This window comes from Lolium perenne, chromosome 6 (assembly GCF_019359855.2).
Source record: "Lolium perenne isolate Kyuss_39 chromosome 6, Kyuss_2.0, whole genome shotgun sequence".
NCBI lineage: Eukaryota > Viridiplantae > Streptophyta > Magnoliopsida > Poales > Poaceae > Lolium > Lolium perenne.
In genome coordinates, this window is record NC_067249.2 from 21,952,839 (window position 1) to 21,962,818 (window position 9,980).

At 46.2% G+C, this 9,980-nt stretch overlaps 1 protein-coding gene and 1 long non-coding RNA gene across 4 annotated transcripts; both read left to right on the plus strand.

Annotated features, from left to right (window-relative positions):
• Nucleotides 1-524: 524 nt before the first annotated feature.
• On the plus strand, nucleotides 525-3,930 carry LOC127308647 (uncharacterized). 3 transcript variants are annotated; one of them, XM_051339521.1, is made up of 5 exons: nucleotides 525-682; nucleotides 2,051-2,303; nucleotides 2,617-2,819; nucleotides 3,380-3,448; nucleotides 3,569-3,930. In XM_051339521.1, the coding sequence occupies exons 2-5, from the start codon at nucleotides 2,297-2,299 to the stop codon at nucleotides 3,767-3,769; spliced, it is 480 nt and encodes a 159-aa protein (XP_051195481.1). In that variant the 5' UTR covers nucleotides 525-682; nucleotides 2,051-2,296; the 3' UTR covers nucleotides 3,770-3,930. The 3 variants fall into 3 exon arrangements, with proteins under 3 accessions (XP_051195481.1, XP_051195483.1, XP_051195482.1); XM_051339522.2 differs by having other exon boundaries at nucleotides 550-682; nucleotides 2,054-2,303; XM_051339523.1 differs by lacking the exon at nucleotides 2,051-2,303 and having other exon boundaries at nucleotides 531-682.
• Nucleotides 3,931-5,848: 1,918 nt separating this feature from the next.
• LOC127310698 (uncharacterized) lies at nucleotides 5,849-7,005 on the plus strand. The gene is made up of 3 exons (XR_011747776.1): nucleotides 5,849-5,933; nucleotides 6,022-6,156; nucleotides 6,259-7,005. It is a non-coding gene; the product is annotated as an uncharacterized lncRNA (long non-coding RNA).
• Nucleotides 7,006-9,980: the final 2,975 nt, after the last annotated feature.

Genomic DNA, 9,980 nt, shown 5'->3' on the forward strand with positions numbered 1-9,980 from the left:
TTACTGGAATACTTTTGAAGAATTAGAGAATGTAAACTACGAGTAGCAGAGATACATAGATTTTGCAATGGTAAATACATGAGTAGAGCAATTTGTCCTTGGCAAAACATATTGGATAGATTAAAATTACTTATACTGGTGCCATGTGAGAAAGATAGTCCGTTATGTACAATGCAGCTATCACACTTTCATATATAGTTTATGTGCATAGTACTGGAGATGATAGTAATGATGGAGAAACATACCTTAGCATGAAAAAATTGTGTTTTGATTAAATTTAAGTTGGCAGAACTAAGCAAACATCTGTTATTATATGTAGTGTAGATTTGAATTTTCATTCTTTTGAATTTTCATATGTAAATTATGAATTATATATGTGCATTGAGAAATAAAATTTGAGGACCCGTGGCAACGCACGGGCATTTGTACTAGCGTTTGATAAAAAAACAATCATCAAACTATCGTGCCAAAAACAACTAAGAATATCACCTGCATGTCGCTTCCAGTTCACAACCCACCGGCCATGCCCCAATCTGGCTGCTATTTCCACGTGACTTCTCCCCCCGTATAAACCCTCACCCGCCCCCCTCGTCCAGTCCCCGTCCCCGCTCCCCATCGCCGCCGGCTCCGAGCCAGCCACCCCGACGAAACTAGGGTTTCGCCCTCTACCTCCGCTCCCAAGGTACCAATCACGACCTCTCGCTCCCTCGCCACACTTCTCTAGGGCGCGCGCGGTGCTCGTTTGCGTTTCCCCCCTGGATCTGGCGCTCGTGTAGGCGAAGCCCCCAGAGCTCAGATCTGGCGATTTTTTGACCACCTAGGGTTCTAGCTGAGATTGGTTTTGTAGCTTCGGACTCCGTCGCGTCTAGTGACTAACTGGACCTCTGGGAGGATACTGTGCGGCATCCCGTCACGAGTCTGCCCGGGAGCTCGTGCATTTGAACTCACTTATTTTCCGTATTTTTTACCTCCTCAAATCCGAGTTTCTAAGAATTGAATAAAGTAGGGCCGAGTCCGCTAAACAGGCACCCGTCACGAGAACTGCGTGGTGTTCGAACTGCGAATTGCTTGCTTGTTGTGGTTGGTTGGGGCTAAGTAAAGGTAAGTACAACAACACTTGCCGTTGTTGTGGTTGGTTACCCGATTCGGTGTTGTTTCCTCTAGTTTGTTAGAATGGTTGTTGGTGTTTGGAGTTCAGTCTACTTAATCATTGGCGTATTTACATTATACTCGAGTGAAGTGTGCTTTTGTGGTTGTACCATGTGGTTTGCTATATTAATATAGCGGGGCCGAAGCCTATTTCGAGGAGTGTGCTTTTGTTGTTACTTGTATTATTATGAATAAGAAAGGTAGTGGTAGATTTTTTACCGTCCTTTTGCTGGTGTACTGTCTCATCAGTAGCTGCTCTTAGTGTCTGGTTTTCGTTTAGTTCTGGGCAGCCCTTTATTTGTGCTGATGCTTCTGTAAGAAGACTGTAATCTTTGATGATTGGTTGGTGTGAGTCTCTAATTCCACATGGTTGCTGTTTACTTAATTTCCCCCAGTAATACTATTAGGCTTGCTTAAGCAATTTCGGTTTGACTTAAAGGGGTAAAGAGTGTTATGAATCTTTGGCGCGTTTGTTAAAGTACATGTATTGGTAATACGTATTATTTTTAGCTCCATACTAACTTTAAGCTACTCCACTTTTCTGCACTCAAATTTTAAGTAACGAATATCCCTAGAGATTTTCAATGGGAGCACTAATTGGCATCAAAGTTTAAAATAGCCGGCTATAGCCGGCCGGAGGGACTCGACGCTACAGCTACGGCCTTTAAACGCTAAGATGAAAAAATCCGCTATTAGCCCCAAAAATCGGCTATTAACGCTAAAAACGGGGAAAAAAAATAGCGGCTAAGGCTGCCGCGCAGGGCCCAAAATAATTGGCCCAAAATTTCGTTTCGCGGCGTTTGGCGTTGTTTTGCGCGGCCCAAACCCAGCATAGAAGTGCCCGAAGCCGAACCCTAGCGAAATATCCTCATTCTCTTCTCTCCTCGTCGTTCTTGAACAGCAGCGCGACCATGGCGGCGCGTACGGCCCGTCGTCGGTAGCTCCTGCGGCCAGCCGTGCTTGCTTCCTCCCCCTGGCATCCCTAGCTCCCCTGATTGGATCAAGCCGTTCCTTCCCTGAGCCTTGACTGCTGCTGCTACCCCCGGCCGCGCATCCAGTACTCTTCGATCTGCTGCTAGCCTGCTACCACGGACGCTTCACCAGCCTCCACCCTTCCGTTTACTGCTGCTCCCTACCACAGGCAACGATGTCAAGTAAGTGCTGCTCGATTTGTACTTCTGTAGCTTGTACGTACCTTACTAGAGAAAGGGGAATCCGTTCTGGTAGATTTGTAGGTGTGAAATTGTTCTCCATATGTTGCTGGTAGCTGGTAGATGACGTGAATCTTGTCAATAATCTATCGATCTAGCATACAATGGACTAGCATTCCATGTTTAATTTTCTCTTCTTCAGATGGACTAGTATACGATGTATGTGCAGTATAGTTGATATGGAATTTATTTTGTTTGGGTTAGAGTATGTGCAGTATATAGTTGACATGGATTAATTTTGTTTGCAATATATCAGAACTGGTTAGAGAGAGCAAAGGAGAGATGCGGGGAGTCGGAGGCCCGTTGCTCACCGTCAGCGATCTCCTCAGCGACCTCGCCGTCGACGGAGGCAACGACCACCTCGACGGCGGCGGCGGAGACGCATCTGTACCCTCATCCCCGTTGGCAGCGCAGCAGGTTGAGGAGGCCGACCCGTCCCACCTCCAACGGCTCTTCGAGGTGAGGGTACCCTTCGTCTCCTCGTTCCTAATTTCGTACGCATCTGTTGATTCACCCGTCATGTTGTTTCTTGCGCCTTCGAATTCACTCTCGGAATATTGCATCTAGCCATTGATTTCTTTCCCTGAGTCTCCATGAGCTACTCAATTGTTCTGGGTGAAGGATCCTGCTACCGTATATTGATATGGATTGTACAAAAAGGTCCACTCCCATATTTTATATTTCATACTAAAGTAAATAGATGCAGGGATTGATTAAGGTGGACTGATCTTAGTAAAGTTAAGTTCATATTTCATATGCTGTTTTAGGTTACTTCACGTCGTCTTCACCCATTGTGGCCAGCATAACAGAGTGCTGAATTATTGATGTGCTTGTCATGTTTGTTGTTTGCTAATCCCTGAAGTGAGTGTTTATCAATAGAAAGGAAGGGCCCACAAACAGGCCATAAAAAGCTGTTTTGTTCATTAATTCAATGTGGTGTGCTACTCTGTTACTGTTATTCCTGGCTATCTCGGCTCAGTTCAGAAATGTAATCGATTTGCTTGTTCATCATTAATCAGGAAGACTATGACAATCTGATGAAGTCACTACAGGAGAATGACCCTTCATGGCCCTCCTTGATGCTGAAGGTATGGCTCTCGCCTTCCCTGTCGTTTCCCATGTGCCATACCCTGTGGTTATCTACTGCAATTCATATCCGAATGAAAAATAACAACTCTGCTCCCCATTCTCTGTACCTCAAACCCTAGTTGTGCACAGCGTTGAAGACCTCAGATAAGCTGCTGGGCTGCGCGAACGCGAAGGCGCGACAGCTGCTGGAGAAGGTGGAGGCGCTGGAGCAAGTGCTAGAGAAGGGAGATCACATGGTGGGAGCGATTTTAGAGGGTCTCCAGAACGCGCAACTTAAGGGTGATAGCAGGACTTCGAAATCAAATGCACCTAGCAAGTAGTGTTGCGCTGTTGCAGCTGTTGTGTTTGGTTTATGCAAATCAGAAGGGTTGTCACTGTCTTTTTGATGTAAAAGGGCTACGCGTTGGTATCTTCATGAGTTTGGACAGTGCGTGTATGCTTTATGTCTCGGCATTGTTGGAATTTCGGTGTTCCCCTGTCATAGATTTGGTGAAACGACTCAGCATCGTTTAGAGCATCTCCAACAGGCGCGGTATATCGCGGCGCGCTATACCGCCGTTTCGGCGCGCTGCAAACCGCTGGCGCGCGTGCTACCGATTTTTCCCCGCCGGAGGTTGCATTTTGCAGCGCGCGTTGGTGCGGGAAAAAGGCACCTCCGCTGGAGGCTGTATTTTGCAGCGCGTTTCGACCGTTAAATTCAAAATTAATCAAACGAACGATTAAAATTTGATTGAAAATACGAATATTTAAAAAGTTCAACGATACAGCACGACATAGTAGTCGAAAACGAAAATCTAACTACTCGGAGTCCCAATCGAAGTCCGACGAGTGGGTGCTCGGAGTCGTCTCCGACACCGGCGTCGACGTCCACTCGAAGGAGGAGGAGGACAGAACGATTGTCGACGGCCCTGCGCCGTTCTTCTTCTCCTCCGCCTTCCTCGCCGCCTTCCTCGCGGCGGACTCGGCGCGGAGCTTCTCGCGGCTCGCCTTCTTCTTCGCCTTGAGCGCCGCCTTCTCCTCCTCCTTCTGCGCGTAGAAGGCCTCCGTCGCGGCGAGGTCTTCGGGGAACTGCCGCGCCCACTCGACGCGCATCGCCTCGTCGCGCTCCGCGATGAGGAGGCGCTGCTCCAGCTCGCGTCGCCGGCGCGCCTGCTCCTGCGTGATGACGGCGCGGCGGCGGTGCGAGCATCTCCGCCGCTCGCGGTTGGAGACGTCGTGGAAGTTTAACGACCGCCGGAGCGGCCGAGCCGCCACGCGACGGCTGTCGTAGGCGCACGCCGCCTCGTGCGCCGTGTCGAATGTGCCGAGACGGATCCGGCTCCTCGCCGGAGCGGATCTCCGCGTCGAATCGGCCGCTCGGCCGCGCGCGGACGCCGTGGTAGCCGGAGGATGGGCGGCGGCGCGGCGGCATCGTCGCGTCGTCGGGGAACGGCCGGAGGTGAAGCAGCGCGGGAGGGAGAGCGGCGGGGAGAGAGAGAGGCGCGGGAGGAAGACGCGTGGGAGGAGTGTCACAGTCGCCGCTTCGCGCGTGTCGTCTATATAGCGCGCGCGGCAGCCGACGCGGCAGATTTCCGGCGCGGGATGGCGCAAACGCGGACGCGCGGCAAACTTTTTAGCGCGCGCGCTTTTTTCCCGCGCCTGCTGGAGCTGCGCGCGAGCGCCCGCGCGCGCCAAATCGGCGGTTTTTTTTGCCGCGCGGGCCTTTTAGCGCGCCTGTTGGAGATGCTCTTATGTTCCACCCATTTGCTTGTCATTTCTTCATTTGGTTTGCTTTGTTTCCGGCAGGATAGTTGCTATAAAAAAAACATGCCATTCCAATGTACTTCCGTTATCTCTCGTCAGGGTTTCTGTAGAATCCTGAGGTTTGTTGTTAATAGTAGTATGAGCATAACCCAGAGACGGGTAAACTCATGCAACTCAGATTGGGAAGTAGAGTAATCATGTGCGTATCAATAGTCCAGGTATCTCCGTTGTCGATTATTTTTCTGTTCGTTGCGAGTTGCCACGAGTGCAAAGCGAGCGATGCGGCCATTGCCAACTGACACAGTGGTCACACGACTTCATGGCTTGCAAGCACGGCTGGCCGCAGGAGCTACCGACGACGGGCCGTACGCGCCGCCATGGTCGCGCTGCTGTTCAAGAACGACGAGGAGAGAAGAGAATGAGGATATTTCGCTAGGGTTCGGCTTCGGGCACTTCTATGCTGGGTTTGGGCCGCGCAAAACAACGCCAAACGCCGCGAAACGAAATTTTGGGCCAATTATTTTGGGCCCTGCGCGGCAGCCTTAGCCGCTATTTTTTTTCCCCGTTTTTAGCGTTAATAGCCGATTTTTGGGGCTAATAGCGGATTTTTTCATCTTAGCGTTTAAAGGCCGTAGCTGTAGCGTCGAGTCCCTCCGGCCGGCTATAGCCGGCTATAGCCGCGCTATAGCCGGCTATTTTAAACTTTGCTCACCGGACTTCCACAATATACGGATCTTCCAGGTAGCTGCCACAACCAACATTCGCCATTCTAAGTTCTAACATACAAATAATTATTATCGTCTGATGTTCACTGTTTTTTCTTCTTCAGGGAATTAGCCCAGTTAGCTCGGCAAACTCAATGCACACATTGAAGGTTTTGGCTCTCAGGTCTTCCGGCCATGGACTGCACACAGTTCTTAACGTTCTCAGGGGGTTCCCTTGCTTGGAAAGGCTCTATGTTATTGTTAGCACTCATCTTTGCTTGCTTGCTTTGAATGGATGGTTTGGTTGACATATTATCTAGTCTACTTAGCTGTAACATATGCTTCTTCTTTCTATTTTGCAGTTTTACAAACACCATGAGATGGATAAGAAAAACGAGGCTTGGCACGACCCACTATTTCCAATCGAATGCCTTCAGACCTATCTAAGAAAGGTGGTGTTCAAGTCATACGTAGGCTATGACGAGCAGCAGGTTGGCTTTGTGAGGTTCTTTGTTTTGAATGCGAGAGTGCTAAACAAAATGGAGTTTGAAGGATATGGCGACTACAACAACGAATCGGTGGCTCGTCAACGCGTGCTGCTACAAGTGGAAAACAGAGCTTCCCGAGATGCTCAATTTGAATTCAGGAGTAATTGTTATTGGACTGATAGCCAGATCAACAAGTGTATCCATGATTTCTCAGTAGCCGACCCCTTCAGACATCCATAGACAGGGTTGGAGCCTGAAGATTATACTATATGTAGACGGTGTTGATGCCTGAAGATTCTACTGCCCTCCACACATATGTCTGCTCTATTTCAGGTCTAAAGTTTCTCAGTAATTCTTGTAGCTTATGAACTCACCCCTGTTAAAACTGCACGTGATATTTTTTGGATGCTAAATTTTACTGCTGAAAAGTTCTAATGTGCAGGGATGATAAAAAAAGTGTGCAAAGTTGTAGCTGTGAGGGAGCTGGTAATCCAGCTGCCAAAACACCTCTTGCCCTGTACAACTTGGTCCTAAGCTGGGCAAGAAACGCATGTTTGTGTTGCTAACTGAGTTGTCTTTTCAGTAATATGTACAACTACTATCTGAAGTTTAGTTGGTGATAATATTCTTTGCGTGCGCACACATTTGTTTGATGCTTTTTCTAGTTAGTGTTAGGTTGAATTTTTTATGCGCTACTCATCATGTCTCTGCCTGCAACGGAAACATGATTCGGTTTGAACCCGTGCTAATGTCCCCTATCCTAAACAAGATCATAAATAAGAGTCCAGAGCTGCTTAACGTATTCTTGCTTGCTATATTGCTGAAGTTTGAATTTACTGAAATGAAAGTGATTGCATCCTTGTACAAATTTGCAAGTAAATGGAACAGACATAACATTGGACTAGGAAAGGACCTTGGGCTTTGGCTGGGATACTGGTGTATATTTGTAACTAGAGAATAAGTATTTCTTGTCATCTTTGTTGCTTGCAAAACCGGATTTTTGCTGGATCTTTTATCCTCTTAAGTAAAATAGGTTTGAGATCCATAAGAGCACGACATCAGTTTCGATGGAATTGACATCATTTCGTTGCTGGCCATGCATGCAGTGGCGAAGGACGAAAAAAAATTGAGGTCGGGCGAAATTTTAAACGTAAAAAAATGACGCAAAATAATAAACTATCTCGACACATTAATAGTTTATATTATGGTAAGCATAGTCACTAAAGACTGTGGTAATAACAACATGTTCAAATATAAGTAGAACCTAAAACGTACCGATAATAAAGATTTATTGTCTTCTAGAAGTTTCAGGCAATGGCAAAGCTCTACCTTCCTTTTGAAAATCTTTTTTAATTTCACCAAGATCAAGACTTTTGAATATATTATGGCATAACATTTGCAGTTTCTTCGGGGGTGTTTGATTTATATTGGCTGCTACTAGCAATGGGCATAAAATATCTCTTCAAATCTGCAATTGAAAACATAAAATACATTAGTAGTTTTCCCATATTACCGATCTTACAATTCACAAATTTAAACTTTATCCAATTGACAAAAAAATCTACAATTATACCTCTACCTTTAGCTGTAGCGTTCTTCTCTTTCTTATCCATCTGGTAGATAACCTAGACCGGCGCCAAGTGATCTGCACAGTGCTAGGGACGTGCTGGCGGGCAGGGAAATTTGGAGGGATCCGGTTCGGAGTAAGCCGCCAGGGCAGGACGTCGGGCGGCGGCGCGGCGCAGTGAAAGACGACGAGGCCGGCGTGCCGTATCCCGTCGCACCGCGCGTACTCCCGCGATCGCGTCCAAGATGAACAGGCAGGCGGGCGCAGGTGGTTTTTTTTCTTGGAAGGCGATCGCGACTTCGTTCCGTATACGTATACAATCCCTGCCCATCCCTTCGATCATCCTAGGACCTGGCCAGGCCCATTCGGTATACATGCACATGCAGCCCAGCTAGTTACATTGCAGCACAGACAATCCATTCAGCCCATTTCCTATCGACAACAACATAGCAGCACTGAAAACGGACAGAATTTGTACAAAACTGATTGTATGTATATAGATGCATATGTATATGCGATTTTTTGCAAAAAAACAAGGTAGGGCAGCTGCCATACCTTGCCCAAAGGGGAGCTCCGCCCCTGCATGCATGCCTCTTTCCTATACACATGAGAGAATCAGCAGGAAACCTTGTGTGAGTTCTGGTAAATCAGTAGCAAGGGAAAATGTTTTCTAGGCCACTGGTACTTTTTGAATGGTAGGCCACAACCACAAGTATGGATTATGTCTAGTAGCGAATACATGTGGCATGTTTAAGTAAATGCGCTACTTATAGTTGCATGTTTCAGGTATGGAGAGTAGATTTTGTACGTCTCGTCCATCTTGTCCTGGCTTCTAATTTTTCAGAAATAATGAAAATTCACCACAAAGAGTTCATTCAGCTGAATTTGATGTGAATCTGAAAGCAACTTCACGATAGTGGGCTGGATTGTGGGGATCATCATGTCACCTACTGATCTTCTATTTCTTCGGCGAGAGACACTATGTAACACAGGCAAAATAATGCGAAGAAATAATTTTATGAAAGAAAATAGGTTAATTCAACATGTGTGTCATTGTCAACTTCATGTAATAAAAAAACCACTTAAAAACGTTGAAAATAACGCTAATCAGTAATAACAGTGCTACTGTCAAAGTGGCATTGATTGAATTATCCAATATATACCAGTGACATTTTTCTTTATTTTTAGCGACAATTGGAAAGTCGCAAGTAGTGTGAGTGTGATGGGATTCTACCTGTATTTTTTTCTCAAAATTCCGATGTAACGGCGGCGAACCCTAGCTTGCAATCCCCATTGTCGATCACCATACTCTCGTCAAGGGCGTCAATGCCGGAGCGAGGCCGAAGTGCTAGATAGTGGCCAGGAGTGGCGCGAGCCAAGTCTCGCAGCCAAATAACCCGTCCTCGATAGCCAACGGTCATGAAGAACTTAGATTTTTACGAAAGCCATATTTATATCGATACAACATGTTTTTTTTTTAGTTTTTAGCCCATAAATATAATGGAAAAATGATGGCCAATTTTATCATGGCATTCTAATAAAGAGGCGCATTTTTCGTTCTCCACCGATAGCATCATGTCACCATATTCCTCTTCTATGAATCTCTCGAGAACCACTATCTTAGAATTGCTACAATAATACGAAGAAATAGCTTTGTGAAAGAAAAGTAGGTTAAGTAAATATTTTTTATTGTCAATTCCGCTTAACTGAAAAATACCGCCGCAAGAATGACATGTAAAAAGTATCACTTGTAAATATAATTCATTTGATGAATGGTGCTGCCACATCACATGTATTGAAATATCCATAGTTTATCATTTGGCAGTGACTTTATGTAAATTTTTCTCGGTGGCATTTAACGACTGTTGATACTAATTTACCTCCATGCAAGATAGCAGGCAAACTGAATATGCATGTATATTTAGTTATCCCTTACCATTCATAGCACATGTATCTTTGCATATAAGAAGACTTTTATGGTTAGGATTAGGATTAGTTGATTGTTTCCATGTATATCTTGTATTACCCC